The 21,546-nt window shown below is 39.5% G+C and overlaps 1 protein-coding gene across 5 annotated transcripts in view; it reads right to left on the reverse strand.

Moving 5' to 3' along the window:
• LOC138000422 (organic cation/carnitine transporter 2-like) overlaps positions 1 to 21,546 on the reverse strand; it is a 51,683-nt gene that overhangs the window by 23,365 nt on the left and 6,772 nt on the right. For 3 of the 5 annotated variants that reach the window (XM_068846855.1, XM_068846848.1, XM_068846864.1), the window contains 9 exons: positions 17,206 to 17,501; positions 13,320 to 13,548; positions 12,996 to 13,194; positions 12,185 to 12,391; positions 11,257 to 11,391; positions 10,163 to 10,260; positions 9,010 to 9,121; positions 8,499 to 8,571; positions 5,823 to 7,232 (listed from right to left, as the gene is read on the reverse strand). The exons of 1 other annotated variant lie outside the window; for it this stretch is intronic. In XM_068846855.1, coding sequence (XP_068702956.1) covers positions 7,023 to 7,232; positions 8,499 to 8,571; positions 9,010 to 9,121; positions 10,163 to 10,260; positions 11,257 to 11,391; positions 12,185 to 12,391; positions 12,996 to 13,194; positions 13,320 to 13,548; positions 17,206 to 17,499 — 1,557 coding nt within the window. In that variant the 5' untranslated portion in view covers positions 17,500 to 17,501 and the 3' untranslated portion in view covers positions 5,823 to 7,022. Of the gene's footprint in view, positions 1 to 5,822; positions 7,233 to 8,498; positions 8,572 to 9,009; positions 9,122 to 10,162; positions 10,261 to 11,256; positions 11,392 to 12,184; positions 12,392 to 12,995; positions 13,195 to 13,319; positions 13,549 to 17,205; positions 17,536 to 21,546 lie in introns of those variants that run through there. One more of the 5 variants, XM_068846839.1, reaches the window with a different exon arrangement.

Genomic DNA, 21,546 nt, shown 5'->3' on the forward strand with positions numbered 1-21,546 from the left:
ACTGAGCATTTCGCTTAAAAACCTGGTAGGGACTGAAAGGTTTCCTTGGTGAAATTCTTCGTAAGCAGGCCATACAGTGGTAATACCCCCTCGTTGTGGTATGTTCGTGTATAGGCTTGTGACATCCATTGAAACAAGTATGGCACTGTTAGGCAGTTTAATCCTTTCGATCAAGTCAATAAAGTCTGTTGTATCTTTGAGATACGAAGCTTAAGCTTGCTGTTGTGCTATTGGCTGAATAAGGTGGTCAACAAATGCTGAGATCCTTTCTGTAGGGCCTGAACACCCTGAGATAATAGGTCTACCCACAAGTGTCGGTTTGTGAATTTTTGTAAGTGTGTAAAACACTGGTATTCGTGGAGGATCAGGCGTAAGGGAGAGCCATTTTGCCGTCATTTTGTCAATGTGGCCTTCTGAGAGCAGTGATTTATTTAGTTGTTGAGCTTTCTTGGCTGTAGTTTCAACCATTGGGTTGTCTAGAGGTCGGTAGTTATTTAAATCATCAAGTAGAACTTGACCTCGTTTTAAAAGTTTGTCTTGTCTGCTCATCAATACGGTGAGATTTCTTGATTTCTTGAGAATAATGCTTTCGTTACGCGATAGTTCGTTGAGAGCTTGGCGCTCTCCCGTAGATATATTATCTTTTGGCTTTACCATTTCACAGGGGCACCCAATGTCGATTTTCGGAAAATATCTGTTCGGAAGACGATTTGAGATCTAGAATTTTCGGAACCTTTGTTGTAAAATTTCTTGCTTCCCTACCTGTCCTAGGATTTTCGAACATCTAAAATATGGTATAATTGCCCATTTTTAACGGTGTTTTACCCTAAAAAGGTCACCTAGAATTTTCGGGAGCCTTTTTTCTGGCTAAAAGTTTCGAAAAGGTAAGTTTTTATCCTTATAATTTTCGGATCACTAGACTTTCAGCTAGGAAATCCGAACAGATGAAAAATTTTTAGGGGATAAAAATAGCTCTTACAAGGTCTCACCTGATTGGAGACCACCCTTGAGGTTTAACAAAACAACAAATAACAGAAACAATGGACCCTAGGCCTAAAACAAAAGGGCTGCAACTCTATCCTCTAGGGTCTATTGTTTCTGTTATTTGTTCTTTTGTTAAACCTCAAGGGTGGTCTCCAATCAGGTGAGACCTTGTAGGAGCTGCGAGGCTACCGAAAAATATGCCTATAGCTGCTGTTTAAATACTACAATGAGTTTAACAATGGTATGTTTAAGTTGTTTTGAACTATATTCTCGTTGGGTGCCCCTGAATTCAGTACTTGCGAGCTCGAATTTGACCTCCTCTAGGAAGGTTTCCAGAGCTACTGATGGCTGGACTGGTGGTTTCCAGTCCGACTTAACGCGGAAAGATGAGGTTCGCTTTCTTCTCCGTTCATGAAAGATATATTGTGGTCGCATTCGTCTCGCAAATTGATTGAAATCGGCGAGAAGTTGGCGCCTGATAAGATTTTCTTTCGTCACGGGTGTAGGGATGAACTTTAGGCCACGCGATAGTAGAGTAATTTGCTCATCTGTCAGTTGTTCATTCGACAGATTTTTGATATACTGTTTGCGTGACTCAATGGTGTTACAAAAGCGTTTTTTGTCTTTGATTTTTCTCCGCTCTTTTCTTTTGCGGTTTTTTGCCGCTTTGTTATCTCTGCCGTTTTCTTTCCCTTTTCCCCTTACTTCTAAGGAGCCTGATAAGACGCAAGGGTAGGATTCAATTTGTTTATTCACATGCACTTGTGATCTCATTTGTTCTAACAGTACATCGACTTCGCTAATCTTGGCTTTCAACTCTTTGGCTGGCTCGTTCACATTGTCACCTTTGTTGACAGGTTTCTTTCTAGCCGACACAGAATCGAACCTGGACCACACAAGTTGGTGGGAAAGCCAAACAAGCGCTCTCACCATTAGGCCATCGCTGCACCCCATATCAGTTTTCTACTTCCTGCATGGCTGCTTCAGAATTTACATCCTGAAACACTCAAATCCTGCAATAACGCACGATTTACGGATAACATTCTATTTGACTTTGTTGTTGTACTTACTGAAGGTTAAAGTTTTTCATTCTTTACATGGTTCAGTCCTTTTTTCTTAGTCTTAATTTTATGCTCAAGGTCGAGTCCTTAGAACAGAAAACTATTATCTTGAATCTGACTGATGACTTGTCAGTCATCAGAGCAACAGATTTTTTGAATCGGACCGATTTTCATTTCCATGAATCGGTCGTTCATTGGCTGTCAAAATCAGTGAAACGCAAGATTTGCGCTCCGAAGCCCTCGGGCCGATAAATTGGGCCGACAAATCGTACCGTGTAAACGGGTGTTACGAAAACTAAGACCCTCGAAAACTAAGAGCTAAGACCTAAGACCCCGGGGTCTTAATTTCTGTAGTACGAAAACTAAGACCGAGTCTAAGACTAAGGGTTTTTTTGGCACCGAAACTACCGATAGGGTCTTTAGAATAACGAGAAACTCAGTCTGTTAAGTGAACCCTCTGGTTGTAACCACTAAAAATGCGATGCACGAATTATTTTGTAAGTATACATCAGACCGCGGAGGGGTCGGGACTGATAGGGCTATAGCCCTACCACTTTTTTGCTTGGATTGATTTTTCAGTGCTCGAGATGACATGAATAATGTATGATGAATTTTACCTCTTGAAAGTAACAAAACGCGTCTTCCCTCCTTACGTATGCGCTCACGACGCTCACCACTTTAAAATGGTCTACGCGGTCGCTGTATATTGTAAACAAGACGCTACAAGGGCGTATCCGTGGAATGCGCAAACAGTTAACACAAATTGTCCAGTTACAGTGAACTTCAAGTACAGGTAGACTTCGGAAAACGGCGAAAGATTACTAGAAAGATACATCTGTAATATAACTTAAAGTTTTTTGTTGTAAAAACTCATTACTAATGTTACTAAATTTGCAAATGCAAACAACAAAGCCCTATTAGCAGGTTATCAGGATACGGGATCTTTTATTTATTTATTTTTTGGAAGGAGACTTAATTCAAATCCTACAGTTTTACTTGCTTCGTTAACTCCTTTCATCCAAAAATTACAGGATCAGCCTTAAATCATCCGAAAAACTTATTACAAATCACAGTTCAACAATTTATCATCCTGGGCCAGTTGTTCAGAAACTGGGTTTTAAAACGAGTTTTATCCTCTACTCCCAAATGCTGTTCAAGGCTGATATTCAGAAAAACTTTACATTAGAAGAAGTCAATCTTGAAAAACAAAAATAAGCAAAGGAAACTGTGTCCAAAAAGTTGAAAACATGAAACAAAAGTTTACGCTAATCCTGGATTAAGGTAATTGGCTTTCGAACAACCGAGCCCTGTAATCGACGTCTGGTTCTGTAATCCTGGTTTAGTTCCTTGCAAACTGTATAAATTTGCCGTGGCGAAGACAAGAAGACAACATCCGTGCTCTATTTCTCTCAATGCTCAAAAATTCCGTAATTGCGTGTTGTATAGTCCAGTCCAAAGTTCTAATTTTACAATTCCATAATCTTGATTTCAGTAACTTGGTACCAAACGTTCCACAATAACTTGAAATCGCGTTAAGAAAAATACTTAAATCCAGTAGTCCAGTCCGGATTGAGATCGCCAAAACTCTCTCTATCATCGATTCAAAATTCAACAAAAACTACAAGTAGTAAATAGTTATCAGAAACTACAACAGTTCGTCCTGATTCTATACTCGAGCTGAACAAAAAACCCAAAAAACCCTTGTCATCGTTTTCGAGAGAACAGCTAAACAGCCTAAACTGTTCTGTGCCTTCCCCTTACGGCACTGAAAAAGTACCGTACGTTGTACAATAGTACTTGACCGTAGTCCTTGGCCAAGAAACTAATCTTAGCCAAAAGCCCGAGAAGCGATCAGGATACGGGATAATTAGGTAAAAAAATTGTGGGGATACGGGATTTTTAGTCTGGAGGTTGGGGGGGGGGGGGGGGAGAATTGAGGAGATACGGGATATTTTTTAAAGTAAGAACGCATTGCGTGTGGTAGTGCAGTAAGTTGACAGTGTTTTTTTCCATAACTGTCAACTGAGCGGCGTTTTGTTTTTTCCAGGAGATTCAAGTCCTTGCACAATATGTAGCTCTAATAGTACACGACATTGTTTGGTATCGTAAATCATTACGGTGCCATGGTAGACATCTTTGATATATACCCTCTAAGAAGACATGTGGTTCAGTAAAATACGAAGCCCAGAACGATTGAAGAAAATAACAGGAAATCGAGAAACATTTGGCTTCAAAGCCGATATGTTGATCATTTACAACTTCTTTTTCACCACAAGCTTAAACGTGTACTCTGAGCTTCTGACACGTTTCCAAGACCAATGTTGCTAAAGTTTTTTTTTTTTTTTTTTTTTTTCCCTTTCCAGCGGGGTTAGTATCTGGATGGGGGACGTTAAAATATGCGACTTTTGCTGTCAGGAACATACGCCCAAAAATTCTATTTTAACGCTCAAAAATGCGAACAAAGCAAGGTACAGATTTTGCTAGCCTGCTTTATGCAAAACAAATATTGACGAAAAAGTAAATAAATATTAATATGTAGTTTTTAAGGAGAGCAGAAGGAACTTTTAGGAAGTGTCGATCGAGAATAAAACAATTTGCCATCAGCGAAAAACATTCCGGGAGATTTTTGTTACGTTCCATCAGAGTTCAATTTTTCTATCGTACTTTTGGTCATACAAGTAAAATCGCAAAATCGGAAGTGACATCGATTTTAGCGGCCGCCTGTGATCAAGTTATACCTTGCGTGTTTACTGACAACTCACGAAACAAAGGATACATCTGTAACAAAATGACGGCATAACACCTGGTTTTTGTTAGTGCGTTTTTTTTTCTTTCAAGTGTTATAAAGTTCGACAAGGTCTATGTGCGAATTTAACATAAAGATCACAATCGTTGATGCTAGTCCAAGTGTCAGCTGAAGTTAAGCTCCTCCGAATGAGGTTAGTACTTGGATGGGGGACGGCTGCGAAGTTCCCGTGACGGCGATAGCTAATTCGTTTTTTTAAAACTTGATTTCATTTTTTATCTTGTTTGGCCGTTCAAAGCTATTTTCTTATTTTCTTTCTACGTCAAAACGGCGAACAAACTGGTTCCCAAGAAATGTTGGAGTACGTATTCGTTCTATGCAAAATGCTTCTAATGAAGTATTCGTTGTATGCAAAATAATAATGTTCACAGTGGAACACACAAGTACAAAGCAAGATCTAGAAATAACGTAGAAAATTCTCCTTACCTTTAAAGCTTGCCCTTCTCAAAGAAAAAGCATCTATCCACTTTATCGAATAGTTTAATACTGAAACAATCATGGCGGGCGGAAAGATTCTATTATAAATGTTTGCTTTCACCATTCTGACGGAAGAGTGTCACGGTGGCTGAGTGGTCTAACGCGCTAACAGAGTAAAATCGTGATGGCTTGGGAAGTATAGGAGTTCTTCTCGGGGTAGGGAAGTTTGGAAATACCGTAGGGAATATAAATCAGTCCACCCGATCGGAGATTAATTCAATATCCGTGGGGAATGCACATTTGTGACTACCAACAAAAAAAAGATTCCAGCCCGGTTTTAAGACGTGGATGCCTTCGGCATTCCACGTAACAAGTCCACAACTTTCGCCGTACGCCATGCTAACAATAAACGTATTCCGTAGATGGCTAATCTTATCATTATCTTTGATAGGGGACTCAAATAGTTTGTAATTGTTATGAAAGACTCTATGGCTATCTCTAGTTTCCGTGCCAATATGAAAGTAAGCGTCGACGACTATCACAGATTTTCTCTGTCTGTCACACTAAATGCACGCTTGTCATGGCGTTGTCTGTTTAAATTAAACCATGTAGACAACAACCAGCGCCCAAATCTCCGATTATTAGCGGTAAATTTTCCCAGGTTTCTTTCCAATAATTTCCAATGTTTACTAGGGGGACTTGCTAGTGCGAAGAATGTTTACACGAAACTCACGCTTTTTGCAAATTTTGAGTGTCATGAAATTACATTATTTGGGTGACAATATATCCCTTTACTCTAACCCACAAACATTCAGATAGTAATAAACCTCATACGAGGAAACGATCTTGCGGAAACATTGTTGCAGAAACACATGTTTCCCCGTTTGCGGCCCGCCCCAGGAAACATTTATTGCGCAAGCAAAGATATTTCTGAATTTGTTCTGAAACATTTTCCTTCCTCAGCAAATGTTTCCTCGTTTTCGCTCCGAGGAAACATTTCGGGAAACAATGTTTCCGCAACAATGTTTCTTCGTTTGCGGGCGCCTTTAATAACAGGCAACGTTATAGTAAACGAGCAAGCACGAGGCAGGACAAGCAGCATCAATTCGAAAAGTCATTGTCATTAGCGTTTTATTAATGAACAGCTTATTAACACCAAGTAAATGCGCCTTGCGTGTGCTCATGTGTCGCTTAGCAAGCGAGGATTAAGGGGTAGATGAAGGGTAAGAACACATCCTCATGCGGTGAAAGTTATTTTGGTCTCGTGCTCATAGCCGCGCATCCAATGATAACCAATCAGGTGTCTCCCTTAAAATAGCTGCATAATAGTGTAATTTCATGATGCCCAAAAAGTGCAATGGAATATTGCAATAGTCACTTAAAACTGTTGAAGAACATAAAAGAAATACAACAAAAGGAAAGAAGAGAATGGGTGGACACAAATGGACGAGATTGAAACCGATTGAATTCGGGTAATCTTGAGAACAGTCAGCCCAACGTTTTTTCAAGTTTATGGATAAGATAGTTTTTGCTGAGAATCATCTCCTTTGTGAAGTCATGATAATTTTATCAGTAAAGGAATTCCACGGTTACTATTTAAGAGTTTTAAACTCCTGATTAACTAAAGATTGCCCTTAAACTCCCTAAAATAAGGTGACATAGCAGCCCTTAAAAAACTTATTATCACTGGAAGAGGCTAATGTATGGTGGGTGTGTTCTCTCCCCTGCTTAGTCGATCCAGAGATAAAAAACTTTTACATAAGAGCACTTTTTTCATTATTATCAGGATCAGAGACATCATTCTTATCAAAGACTTCAAGCTTTTCACCATCTTCTTGCATTTGAGACTCCAAATCTTCCATCGTTGGCTGATTGAAAGTTTCTGGCAAGGTCATCCCAACAATAGCACCTGCCACAGCGAGTCCGACCATGATCCCATACGGCAGGAAACGGTGAATTGTCAGCTGTTGGGAAAAAAAAGTTTACCTGCTGAAAACCCTGCAACTTACTCGCAGGAGAATAGCATCTATTGTCTTGAAATGGATGAATGAGACGGGAATAGACCTAATTGGGTAACTCAATGTTGTACCCATTTCGGAATTGCGTACAACATTGAGTTACCCGGTTAGGTCTATTGCTAACCCCGGTGGATGAAATGAAAAGATTTTTTAACTGGTAACTCCGAGATACTCACAAAAAAATCAAAGTACTCTGACCACTCGGATTTTTCCGAGTATCCCCGAATTACCGTGGAAAAAACAACATCTCTTCGTCTATTGATGCATTCTTCAAAGAACCCCGCTGAATGCTAACGAAGTGACAGGGCGTTCAGCACTTACTTCAAAGAGCAAATAATAAAAAAAAAAACTTGAAATCTGAATACATCAATTTCTAAATTTAAGTCCCATTTTGGTTTATAACAGCCAAGTATAGGCCGGTTGGACTGGATCTAGCATGAAATGGAGGCTAATGCAGGCAAATTAATTTGCATTTGAAAAGATTTGCCCGCATCTGAGCCTCCATTTCATGCTAGATCCAGTCCAGCCGCGGGAATTCCAAAATGGTCTATTCTCTTTCTTTACATTGTCTAGAATAGACCACGTAAAGGTAGTATCACTCTCCTCCTTTGAACTCCTGGATTATCAAATGTAAGACAACTTAACTTTCAGGGCACTGAAAAGACATGCCACTCGATAAAAGCGTATGACATCAAGACGCATGAAAACTTGAATTAACACACGAACATTTGCTTTATTTTCCTCAAGCCTCGATGACAATTTTGAATATTGATACATCGTAATTTGTCTATTCCTTAAGACTACTTTTTGAGCTTTCATTAAATATATTTAAAGACAATTAATTGTCCAGCCGGATAAAAAAATCAACCCGGGCGAATCAAATTCTAACGAAGGTGCAGGTGCCATCAGGAGCCCATGACGAGGAGCTTACAATTTCATTGCATCTATGAAACGGCGCTTTTACAGACCAAGTTATTTATAGTTTGATTTTCCCGCGAAACCGGACCTGTCCAGCCAATCACAAGTCTTGCATGAGAAATTAATCCACATGGGAATGAGGATTGGCACTCGTGCAAGCCAAATCGTATTTGAGAAAATAGCTTGGTCTGTGAAAATGCCGTTACATAGACTTAGTATTGGAGCTGTAGGCTCCTAGTCATGGGCTCCTGGTGCCATGGTATTTAGTAGTTACTCCAAATAATATTTGCTTACCAAATAAGGAGCGTAAACTGAGGCGAAAGCGCTCACACGTGCCACGGCTGTTGACGTACCTAGTCCGACGTTCCTAAGACAAATAAAAAAGTTACTTGGTTTGATACATCGGCATTACATTCAATTGACTTAAATGAAATCAACACTCCATCACTTCGGCAATCACAGCAGATGCAGACAAATGGAGCATCAAAACCGGTACAAAGAAAACAGATGAAGCTGGCGTCAAGCGCACGAGAGCGCGTGCTAGCACGAGAACAATTAAATGAAATAAATAATCTTTTGAACTGCGGGTTATAGACGAAAGACAGACGTAATCCGCGCACTGATCTGGACAATTTGAGCAATTGTCTCTTATAGAAACCTGAAAAATTCAGGGGGCCTTAACGGGATTCGAACCCATGATGTTTGCGATATTGGTGCAATGCTCTACCAACTGAAATATGAAGCCACTGCAAATGTTCATTATATTCATTCATCTCAAGAGGCACAAAGACTCTCTGATGTTTACCGTAAAGTTGTTGGGAACAGCTCTGCAGAGAAAACGTACACCATAAGAAACGCAGCGTCTCCACCAAGTTTGGCGACAAACAGATACAAGAAGATTTTTCCAATCCTGTAACCTGACAGAACGAAAAACGGAACATTTTTTTTAAAATTAAAAGGCAGCTGAAATAGAGAAGATATCGAACGCTACGCTAAATATATGGTTTGCAAGGGATATGTAAAGGCGTAGAAAGTGAGACAAATGGTCTGTAAAACAGATTTAGCACCAGTTCTTCTGCTGTGCACGAATTCCAATCTACGATTTTTACTTGATGATTTACTTGGTTTTATCTCACTAGCCGTAAATATCTCCGGAAACCTAGTTCCCTGGGTCTTTCCGGTTTTCACGATAGCGTCATTTGACTACAACTACCAGAATTCAGTTTGTTTTTGTTTTCTCATTTAAATTTTGTATTGTTAGTGGGGTAAAAATAACAATCGCTCCAATTAGCATGAGGCAAGCAAAACCTGAAGGCTTCTGGTACTTAGTCAAATTGGCGTCATCATGCAAACGTCCTACCATTATTGTTTGTTTCAGTTGTTTGCTCGGCCCCACCAGCCTTTGCGCTATAAATACTGCCGAGGGTAAATAAAGGTTATTTCATATTTCATTTTTTTCAGGCGCTATCTCCTCCATACGAGATCACATTTCAAAGGACACTCATCTCTCTCGAGGAACTAGCTTTCGCAGCACTTTTTATGAGCTAACTTAAATGTCAATACAGCTATGATTTCGGCTCTCTTTTAAATTCTTTGCTATAAAAAGGCTTTTGAATCAGATTATTAATTGTGAAACAACACCCCAGTTAGACCGAGGTCATAGACGTAGTTTCCGTGCAGCTCCGCCTAGACAGAACATTAAATTAATTGCAGAGGCCCCTTGTCACACGGCGCTTCTCGCACGCACACAGGCAAAACTTCGCTTGTCAAGCAGGTCGCATAAGAAGACAACCCTTGTATTGCTTGTGTTTGGCAGTCTGAACTCATCCAAATAATCCCTAGAAGAAGACTACTTACTGCCAGATACAGACATGCTGCGTTAATATCTTTTGTGACTAGGTATTGTTTACCAGGCCATACTTAAATGATCGTGACAAAGCATTTTAACGTCTTCTTACTTTCGTCATCCTTAGCTTTGTCCGTTAATAGAAGAGCCCCTAACGAACCTAAGGCAGCAGCCAGGAACGACACCATAAGAATTTTCCTGCGACCGAACCTAGAAAAGTAAAAGAGGACGAAAGTAGAGTGTGTTAATGCAGAATGAAAACTAGTCCTAAAATAAATTTGGATCAGATCTCAGTTTAAAAACTGAAAAGTTTCGATTTCGGTGTCTCTTCAACGCATTTTCACCTTATGATAACGGTAAATTTTGCAATAGGTCACCATGGCAGCGTACCTCGTAGGCTGCCATGGCGACCTATTGCAAACTTTATTGACATTAAAAACAAGGTCAGCATGGCACCAAAAAGGTAATCTGATAAAAGAAACCCCTATATTTTGTACGGTAACGCGTTAAATCTCAAAAAACGTACCAGGTGACCCGCATTTTTATTACTAGAAAGCCTGATCAGCAGGCTTCGAGCAGGCTTTATCTATCAGGAGTGGATTCCGAGCCACCTTAAATATGCCAATTGAGAAAATATCTGAGAATTCGCTCCAGATAATGTTTTTTTCTTACACTAGGCAAAAAGTAAACCATTCGTCGTTATAGGAATCCGAGGTATTTTGTCACACCATTGAGCGCATTTTGTTTAGCAATAATTGCCATGAACTCTCTATTTCGAAAGTACCGTGTCAACTATTAGCGTTACATTTTTATTAAACTCGGTTTATTTTTACTATTGACTCGAAAAGAAACAAACTGATATTTTTAAACAGTAGTTCGCTTACGTCTAATTACTCAAAATCATTCATTCAATCCGCCCATTCCTTTTGTATTCATCACAATTCTTTTTACTGATAATTTCATAAAATTTGTCATTGTATCTCGAGGGATCGAAAATGTTGTTAAGATTCTTAATTCAAACTGTACTGTGATTGGTTTAATACTATACAGTAAACATCCTATTTCGATAGTTCCGCAGGACATTAAACGAAAAATATTTACGTTTTGATCGTTAGTAAGGTTTTCTAAGAAAAGGAAACAACAAAAACAAACAGACAAAAACACAAAATTACAACAAAAAAAGCACTGATCACGTTAATACCTTACCTCAAGTTCACGAAAGTCATTAAAGGATACACCACCAGACCGGATAATGCACTTATCACCACATTAATGTAGACATTTCCACTAAGGAAAGGGGCACTTAAAGACACTCCCCAACCGATGAACGATGCTGCAAACCTGTTTGAAGATAAATGTACCTGCTTGTAAGTAAAACATTTCGAAATGAATAAAAAAAAGTAAAATCCTTTTTAACTTGTTAAGACCTAAATTAGTACCCTTTTCGTTTGTTTCTTAATTGCAATTTTTGGGTCAACTTCCGCTAATTTTTGATGAAAAATTTCGCGGACAGCGCAACACAGGGAGCTCCAATTGACGGTGCGCTATGGGGCAATTACAATGCGACGTAGACATTGAGTTTGATAAGGGAGGAAAGCCCGGTGGAGTGCAAGGACAGAGCCAGATTGACATCGGTTCACTGAAACAGCCCACATATGATCGCAAACTTTTTCACCTGAATACCTGACCACATACAGGACCACGATTAGTGTTCCCTAAATACTGGAGTTTAGATGTTCATGTAAACGCTTGAGTTTTTGATGTTGTACATGTGCTGGCGGATAGCAGGCAGCCGCTAAAAGGAGAGTCGAGGGGTGAAACGCAGGATTGCCAAAAACAATTCTATCAAGGTGTTTCAATGAGCCACTGAATTTCAATGCCCTCATTACTTGGCAATGCACAGTGCCTCAGTCCACAATACATAAGAGACTTTTTTGCAGACTCGGTGGCCATTTTGATTTCTATTGTTTCAAAAAGCTGTTATGGGATGCCAAGGGGGCAAATACATACTAATTTGCCCCATGATCATGCCATAATGTCTTTCGAAACAATAGAAATCAAAATGGCTGCCGTATCTGGAAAAAGGTCTGTTGAACACTTGAATCAATGCTTTTCCAAGCTCCTTTTAACTTACCATATGAACCACGAGCCGAGAGTCTTGTGTACCATTTTCATGGAGGCGAAAAGATCGCGAAATTCACCGAGCTTTTCTTGTTTGGGTAAAGCCAGGGACTCTTCTGGCATTTGTTTACGATTTATCCTGGCTACTTTACTCAGGGTTTCCTTCGCTTCAGCTACGCGTCCCTTTTTAAGAAGCCAACGAACAGACTCTGGTGTGATACTGTGTAGAGAGGTAAGGAAACAGAATGTCACAAGAAGATGCAATCGAAATGAATGGTATCATTTTCAATTGAAAAAAAAAAAAAAAAAAAAGAATTGAAGTAGCGCAGATTGCCACCTTAAATTGCCACACAATTTGTTCGTTCCCATGAATACATTTGAGGGACATTATAGAATTAGCCAGAGGGAGATTAGGAGATGCCTGGGTTAGGGCCCGGCCTGGCCCGGTCCGGCAGTCATTTATGACGCCTTAAATGTGAAGGTCATAAGTCAATTTCTAACGCGCTTTCTGAGTTAGGATCATGGTTACCATCATCAGCATATTAATTGTCATTGCCACCCTCGCACATGCGCAGTGTAATGAGACGATTCACGTAAAACTTAACCCTTCATTATGTACAGAGGAATAGTTGTTCCGTGAGCATAGATGCCACGATCAAGGAACACAATGCAACAAAAGGAGAAACGCACGACGACTTTCCACCTTAGGAAGTTGAACTTATTGAGAACCCAGAGGATCGAATTAAATGCACCAATCAAAATAACTAACAGCCAAACAATAATAGCCAGTTGCAGCGAATTATCTTATTACTATTATTACTTACAACCACGCAGCTACAACCAGGAAGCCTGGAGCTGCAGTTACCATGGTTAATGTTTTCCATTCTCGGATGCCGAATGCAAATGCTGGTAAAATTATGTAGAATACACCAAATCCAATCCACACTAGTGATCCTGCAGTACTTCTTTGGCGCTTTCCTGAAAACTCTGTTGTCAACACGAACAATGGGATGCTGTAGCCACCTGGTGGGAAACGGAGGTTTAAAATATTTAATATATTAGCAACTTGCCAATATCAACTAAGCATAGACGTTCAAAAATCTATCAACTAAATTTGCTTTTTCTCCTAAATCAGCTGAAGCACTTACCAATCATGAAGCCAACAAGGGCACGGAAAAGTGCAAATACCCAGAACGTGGGAGAAAATGCAGAGAGAAAATTTAACAAACAACATAAGAATCCACAAACAAACAGGGGAATCTTGCGTCCAAACTTGTCAGAGATCGGGCTAACGACAAGGCTGCCAATAAAATGGCCGGCAAACATAACCGAGGTTGAGATAAATCCAAATGAGCCACGGTCACACACCAGGTCAAACTGGAAAATGAAAAAAAAAGAAAAAGCTCCAGAAAAGACTGAGCTAGTCATGATGATGGTGCATAAGGCGCATAAAGATGATAAATAAATGACGCATTTTGCCAGGTGATAGCACTTTGAAATAAGACAACATTATTGATTTTGGGTGCCCATCACGATTCTCTTCCCTGCCATGCACGGATCTCGTCGATGCTCTGTCACGCACGCGCGAAATGGCTTCAATGCACCTTCACTTCCACTCTTCCACTCTTCCACGTTAAAATTCAAACTGGTTGAAGCGGGTTTTAAACCGGTTAAGGGTTTAATGAATACACCTTATTCCAAAATGGCCGCCATTTAGATATTCTTTTGTTTTTATTCAAATAAGCCCTTGATGCCTCGTTCTTAAGCTTAAATTTTAAAAGAATATTTTATTTTGAACAAGGCAACAAGGGCCAATTTGTATCCGCATAAATCAGCGGCCATTTTAGAATAAGGTGTATCAGGAGCCCATCAGTAGGAGCTTGCCTTCCCCATACAAGCCCTATGAGTCAACCTTTGCCCGTATATTTCTATTTTTAGAATGCTACGAGTTGTTTGGCACTGCATGCGCTGTTTAAAATAGCCAATCAGAATAAGTTCATCGCCTAACGAAGACAAAAATAGCAAAAACAATGTACGCAAATTGTGCGAATTGATGTAAAATTGATGTAAATGTGAGTCTCCTACTGAAGGCTTGGTTCTAAAAATAGGAAGGTACGGGCAAAGGTTATAGTGCACATGGAGGCTCCTACTCGTGGGCTCCTGGGAGTACGAGTTGCCAGAAATCGGATCTGTGCTTTATACGCAAAGGGTTCTGGGATCGCCAGGGGGCAAACATTGCAAGTCGCTGTAAGAAAATATATGGCGGAAACTTATTTCGACGTCCAAAAAACGATTTTGGAGAGAGATCAACGCTTGTTCGACGTAGCTATATCAGAAATCGATTTGGGCAATGTTGATACGTGTCAAGTGTAAGTTTTTGTTTGAAGAACCGTGAAATATGACATAAAATTTACTCGGATTAGCCGTGCTCGCGTAAGGATCCGTAAAGTTTATTGTGAAATTGACATCTCATCATGGTCTCGAAATATTACAAATTTAGGTACAAGCCTTTTTAGTTGTATTTACGTGTGTCTAGGCTGTTTTCTTATTAGTTACGACATGCGTAAACGAATTACGGCTTCCGGAAATTTACCACCTCAAAGGAATGAAGTCGTTGTCAGAGTAGATGGAAATTGTATTCACAGAGCTATTGCTCTTTGGAGGGATGAAATGAGCAATGAGAAACATGAGGAAATCCATAGGTTAAGTTCTTGTTTTATTGGGAAAAGTCCAACGGTTTTTGAGCCGCTACTATTTTCTACAAACTCTGCGGTGAGAGTCCAATCACTTTACATGTAATGTAGTAGTTCTGCTCAAGCAAACTATTTCAATCTCCTTCTGCCTCGAGGTAGCTGTTTTAGTGCTTCTCTTCCATAGAATACAGCAGTCTCTGTTTCAATAGATTTAGATAGCACTGCAAATTCATGCCCCAGCTGTTACGTTACATGTAAACAAACCCTTTCTTCTGTCAAAATACTATCTACAAGTAGAAAGTTACTGGATCTGAGCAACCTTGTCAAGCTCCACTTTGACTTCGACCAATACAAAAGCGTCATCTTCATGTACTAGTTCTCTGTAGATCTGATCTTTGGAGCGGGTCTTTGAGGTTTTGGTACTCCCACAATCATACTCTCTTATGTACAAAGTTGGTGTAGGACATTCAGAGGTTCTGTAACTTCGTACAAAATTGTTTGAACAGACCTTTGTACTCATCGAAACCTTGAATTGGTAACGATTAATAGCTCTACCCACGACAAAACATCATTGTTATTCCTGGGCGAGTAAAATCTTAATATTCCGACGTGAGGAAGAATCTTTGCCTGGGTACTTTCGATCGTTGTTACAACCCCACACAACACAATGATCGCCACTAGGCATATTTCCAATATTACTTTGAATTGCTGAGTTTACAACTGAAAAGGCTTTATTGAGATATTTCCTCTAGATTTATTCCTAATTTTGTAATAGTTTGAGACCATTTCATAATAAACCTTACGCAAGCAAGGAAGTTAATCAGCAATTGAAATTTTATCTCATATTTCACGGTTATCATATTTCTGATAAAACTGAGTCGAAAAAAGCGTTAATCTCTCTCCTAAGTCGTTTTTTTTGGACGTCGAATTAGTTTCAGCCATTCATTTTCTCACAGCGACTTGCAATGTTTGCCCACTGGCGATCCCAGAACCCTTTGCGTATAAAGCACGGATCCGATTTCTGGCAACTCATTCAATATTCTTGCAAAAGTTTTGAGAACATCCAGGAGATCCGTGCTGAGGTTTACTTTTCTTCCCTCTGGAGAGGAAAGTCAGGGAAACCTCTGCAAGGCAGAGTACAATTCTAGGGATTCATTCAGACCTTAGAGGAATACCTTCAGAAGTATTCCTCTTTTTGTCGGTTTTCCCGAAATCATCGGAAAATCCTGTTCCATTTGCTTTGTCCCACTAGTACCATGCTCCTTGAAAAAAGAAAAAAACATGGCGGATCCCATGGGCCTTGGTGTTTAGCTGCCCAAATGAATCGTGCAGGTTTCTGTTACCTCACGCGGATGCTTTTATAGCTCGTAGCTGCACAACTGCAGGTGAGTGTTTCGTTAATACAATGAGCTTTGATATTTCATTGATTGATTTTGATTAACATTTAGTTGTGAAATTCAATAGCAAAAAGGGGATTATCTTTAGACGAGGTCAACTTAGAGTTTAGTCACGGAGAACTGAATGTAACGGTATGCTTTGCTTACCTGTTTCGCTCACCTGTTTCTGGCCTATCTGAAGTGTTTAACCCGTGTTTACTGAAACCGACCTAACTGGATATCGTCAAAGAAGTAAGTGTTCATGCTGGGAGTTTCTCGTACGTTTATGTAGCGAGCGTCTTAAGGTTTTCATTCAATTAGATCGAATAATTCAAGTAAATTCAATTAAAGACATAATTATACGATTGGCGTAGACCAGTTGGATTGTGAGCCATTTGCTGGACTGGTGAGAAGTACTACTTTTGAAGTAATGATCGAAAATCCGCCAGCCATGTTTGTTACTCTAAATGATTAGTATCCAGTCTCTTGAGAACAAAAGAAAAGAAAGTTTCAAAAGGAACACACTAGTCCCCATACATATTTTGATTGAGGAAATTTATTCTGTTCCTTTAAGGGGAAAAGTCCTAAAACGAGGTTGTTACTTGTCTTGTAAAATTTCAGTTTCGTGGATTTTTTATAACAAACAAAATTAAATAAAAAAAGAACTTAAAAAATAATAATATTACCAGGACTAAATGAAAATTTAGCACGTCTAAGCTTGGGTAAGGAACTCCGTAAATTGCAAGCCGGCGTACAAGTTATGTATATCTAGCATCTTGCAATAAAACATGGCAGCTTTGTATCCCCGCGTATAATGTTTTGAGAAGCAAACCTGTGAATCGTTGTTGTAGTTGCGTTCTTTTTTGCTCATTGTCTGGTAAATGAGGGAAGCTTTGTTTTCAATAAATTATTTTGTTGTTTTCTCTATGGATGAATTCAATTGACATAATAGTTGTGTGCTGTACCTGAGTAACCACTGATGTGCGGTCATCTTCGAACGTCCAGTCTTCCCTAGGAATATTGCATCGGAAGGAGTACTCGTCGTCTCCGAGATGAATCGTTTTGTTGAAAGGACAAGTGGAGTTAACATGGGTTTTACATTTCCATCCTGGCTCCGACGCAATGAACATCATCACATATAATGGAAAGCCCCACCAGAGCCCATAGGCAATGTTGATAAATACAGTGAGCATGACCTGGAACCGCCCATAGCTGCCAATCTTTACCAAAACTTCGTCTGTGGTTAGTTGCTTATTCATTGCTGCAAGAAAACGATTCATTTTAGATTCCATTGAAAATTGTTCGACACAGAACGGCTGGCAATCTGAGGGAGAAGGGAGAAAAAAACAGGCCTTGCCATTTGAATTTTAATTAGGTGATCTAAATGATCTACGATTTTGGACAACACTCGTTGGAAAAAAAAAAGTGACACATTACTGTAACATTTTTATTTTCTAATTTGTTTGTGATAAAAGATTAAAATCTTCCTATCCCCACCCCTGATTTAATGTTGGTTTAGAAACGGCCAAAGGCTTGCAAAGTATTTTGCAGGGGAGGACCAATATACTTTGTGAGTGCATGTCAAATCTTCCACTTTATGCGCCCATTTTCCTTCCTTCTAAAGCATTGACAGGTTACTTTACTGCTTGTGCTACACACACAAAACACAGAGATGACAATGTTGAATGGAAACGAGGTAGGGATATTAGAGCCAATCGCATCAGATGGATGAAACAATTTTCTTGACATAAGGCAACTACTCGAAAGCAGGACCTGACCTTGGCAGGTTAAACATCCACTATGTCCAGGAGAGTTAACACAAAATTGGCCACCAAAAAAATATTGCAAAAGGATTTTCGTCTGCAACAGGTAGCATGTACAAGAACATCAAATACTTGAAGAATAACAAAATTATCGCAATTATTGCAAATATCACAAAAGTCGCAAGGAATTTCCTCCAAGGAAAAAATGCGATTTGGGAAGAATTACAACTAACACTGAACAATAGAAAAACATTTATTTTACGAATCATGCAGACAGCAAATAGCAAATGTTGCAAAAGTCCCAAGGATTTTGTCTTCAAGGACAAAATGCCCGATAATACAATCGCAAATACTGCAAGAATAACACTGATTACTGGGTTGCCAAACCCAGTCAAAATCTGGGTTTTATTTCGTGTTTTTTTTTGTTTTTTACTGGGTTGCCAAACCCAGTCGGAATCTGCGTTGCATTTCGTCGTTTATTTATTTTTTTCCGTGTCGGGAAAAGTCTTGCCTGTCACTGCTCTGCTAAATGGTGTCTTTGTGCATAGAGTCTTCTGAGCTTATTTTGTTAGCTTTGAGGGGGCTGGGGTAATGCGTAGATTTCTCTGGTGCACATAGGAGAACATTTGATTACTAACCTGGAATGGCGTTGGAAGTCATTGTAACGCGAATGGCGTTTTAGTGCATCTTAAAACAAAATATACTCTTATGGAACTCAAGAATGGAACGTCAATTGGATAAACAAGACAAATATATCTGGAATCTTAAAAGCGGCGAGTAATGGACTTCGACAATAATCTATCGCCCGTCGAGCCGAAATCAAAGTGAGCTGTATTGCTAATATTTTACCAAGTGTGCTGTTATGTAGAACACTGCAACCAAATGGAAAATCCTCTGGTAACTTATGGGTTTAACAAAAACAGAGTAGGAATTGAACAACTTGGATCTGCACAGTCTTCCGGTAACAACTGGAAATTTCAATAATTCTTGTTAATCAAAAATTATTTGAAGGAAAGCTTGTTGCCCATTTTTTGCTTGATAATTCAAGTAAAGGCCTAGGGTTTTTCAGTAAAGGGTTTGATGCTGAACACTGGTGGGAAATGTATTTAGTTGCGTTTTTGACGCGGAGTGTAATTTGACACGATTGAGATTCTTGTCTTCACGCACGTAATGAAATAGGAAGGGTTTTTTTGCCTCCAATAGCAAATATGTTGTTTGTTTCAAAAAACTATTTCGCTGGAAAAGGTGGCCTTTATGAATTCATCATGTTGTGTAATATGCGAGCTTAACTGGATAGTTTTTATGGCAATAGTAAAGCATTTTCGTGTCAAAATAAGTTCAGCGTCTTTCAGTTGTGATAACTTAATTTAATATAAATATACGTAACCATGTTATACTTATCTGCCGTAAACTTGATTTCCACTCTCAAAATTACCTCCAGAACCTACTTTTTGTGTAGAATATGCTGTGAGAATGATGTTCTTGTCAGTCTTCTGTGGTGATACTTGACGATTCGGGAACATTTTGTGAAAAAATATTTATAACGGGTGACACGCTCAACCTGATCGCTCCAACTTGCCACATTATGCATAACATCCACTTGGCCTTTCGACATCCCATTGAAAAAAACATTCAGATAGTAACAAACTTCATATTTATTAACCATTTCTTCTGCTTTTGTGCTTGTCAGCATTGTGATTTGCACTAATTCGCAAGTCTGTTTTTGTATCTCATGGATTTTCAATTACATGGCCGCTCAACATCGCGATTGTGTAAATAGTTCACCGTGAAGTCAAAATAGATACGTCTTCAGGAACCCGACAAAGAAGGCTTCCTGACCCGACAGATTAATTAAATGTAAATATTCAGTTAAATATTACAACACAATTAAAAAACCAAAGATGTTGTTTTACTCCGAAAACGACGAACGATTAACATGCCTTCCTGTAGTTCATTCAGTTGACACAAGGTGGTCACGTGCACCTTTATGGTTGTCTAGCACGTGATCAATTTCTTCGTCTTTTTACGATCGATTGTCATTAATCTTTCGATGAGAATTCGATTCAGAGCTATATTTAAAAACTGTTTTTTTCTTTATCTGAGAAGAAATGAGTCAATTTTACTCAAGAGCGTGTTTTGTTATCTTTAAACTGAATTTATTACCAAAGCTTAAAACACTAAAAGACGTCAAAATGGGACAGGATATTACAAAGTAATTTAAGGTGTGAACGTGTGAGCCAAAGGGCCTCTGCTGGCGCGACATGTGGATGACCCTCAATGGTCTTTATGACCCCCCACTTGAAAAAACTGGAACCCTGCAGTTCAATTGTGTAACACGTACTACCGGCAACCCAGTGTACGCTTTTATGGAGCGTCTTGTTTTTAAAGAAAACCACCCAAGTCCTAAAAGAGCAAACAGGGCTCTCGGCAAGCCGCAAATGTAATAAAATCGCAAAAATCCGAAAAGTGTTGTTTGTAACGACGAAATTTCGAAGAATTTCAACTATATTTTTCCTAGAGGGAAACTCTAATGATAAGGCAAAGCTAGTATTATTGCGTTCGATTAATTAAGGAGAACGCATCTTAGTATCGTTTCAGTATCCAAGAGGTGCCTCTTCCAAAAAAGTTTTTTTTTCGAACTTAATGACTGGAAAATGTTAACAAAACTGACCGTCAGTGTAAGATGATCGTAACACGACTCACTCATTCCCAAAGCTTTTTAAGCCTAAAGGCGACAACATCCATTCGTAACATTTTTCTCAGATAGTATCAAAGTGAACTAGTTTTCTGTCCTTGTCTTGTTTCACTTGGCAAGATCAAAGCAAGGGAAAGGGGGAAGAGAAAAAAACACAAACATGTCCTGTTTTAAAGCTTCTTCCAGAGAGTATAAAGATCCGAGACGGGCGATATTTTGTGAGATGCACACCTCAGTGGTATTATTAAAACAAGGGAAAAGACATGAGAATACCTCTTTCCTAAATCGTCTACCTGACAAAAACGTACGACACAAAATAAAAACGTGAACGATGCACAAATAATAACCTTTAATACTATACCCAGGCTCGATTACCAGCCGCTGTTTCGGGAAATGAGCCAGCGCTCACCCCCGAAATCTCGGCTGGATGCGCGAGGTGAGCCATTGTTAATCTCCGCCAATCAGAAACTCGCCTGCACAAATCCGTCTGGCATAAATTGTATGTTTTGGCTGCGAAGGTATTCTTTGACCCGGCCTGTTCGAGGTTTACAGTGCTTTAAGGTAGGAAACATCCAAGATTGCGACAACGAAAAGTGTTCGAGAAGCTGGAGAATGGGAAGTTGTGTCGTTTGCTAACGCCTGAGTTCGCAAACTTCACTGATTTTCCAGATGGCGCCAAGGTCAAAATACGGCTTTCAAATCCATTGCTATTGCAATTTTCTCCTCATACTTCGTTAATGTAAGAGCAAGTAAAATTCCTCAAGATCAATTGAAAGTACTGCTGAGTTTATTGCTGGCAAAACGAGGGGGCCGATGAGGTCGACTGAGAGCTAAGGCAGCCGAAGATT

Source organism: Montipora foliosa, chromosome 1 (assembly GCF_036669935.1).
Source record: "Montipora foliosa isolate CH-2021 chromosome 1, ASM3666993v2, whole genome shotgun sequence".
NCBI lineage: Eukaryota > Metazoa > Cnidaria > Anthozoa > Scleractinia > Acroporidae > Montipora > Montipora foliosa.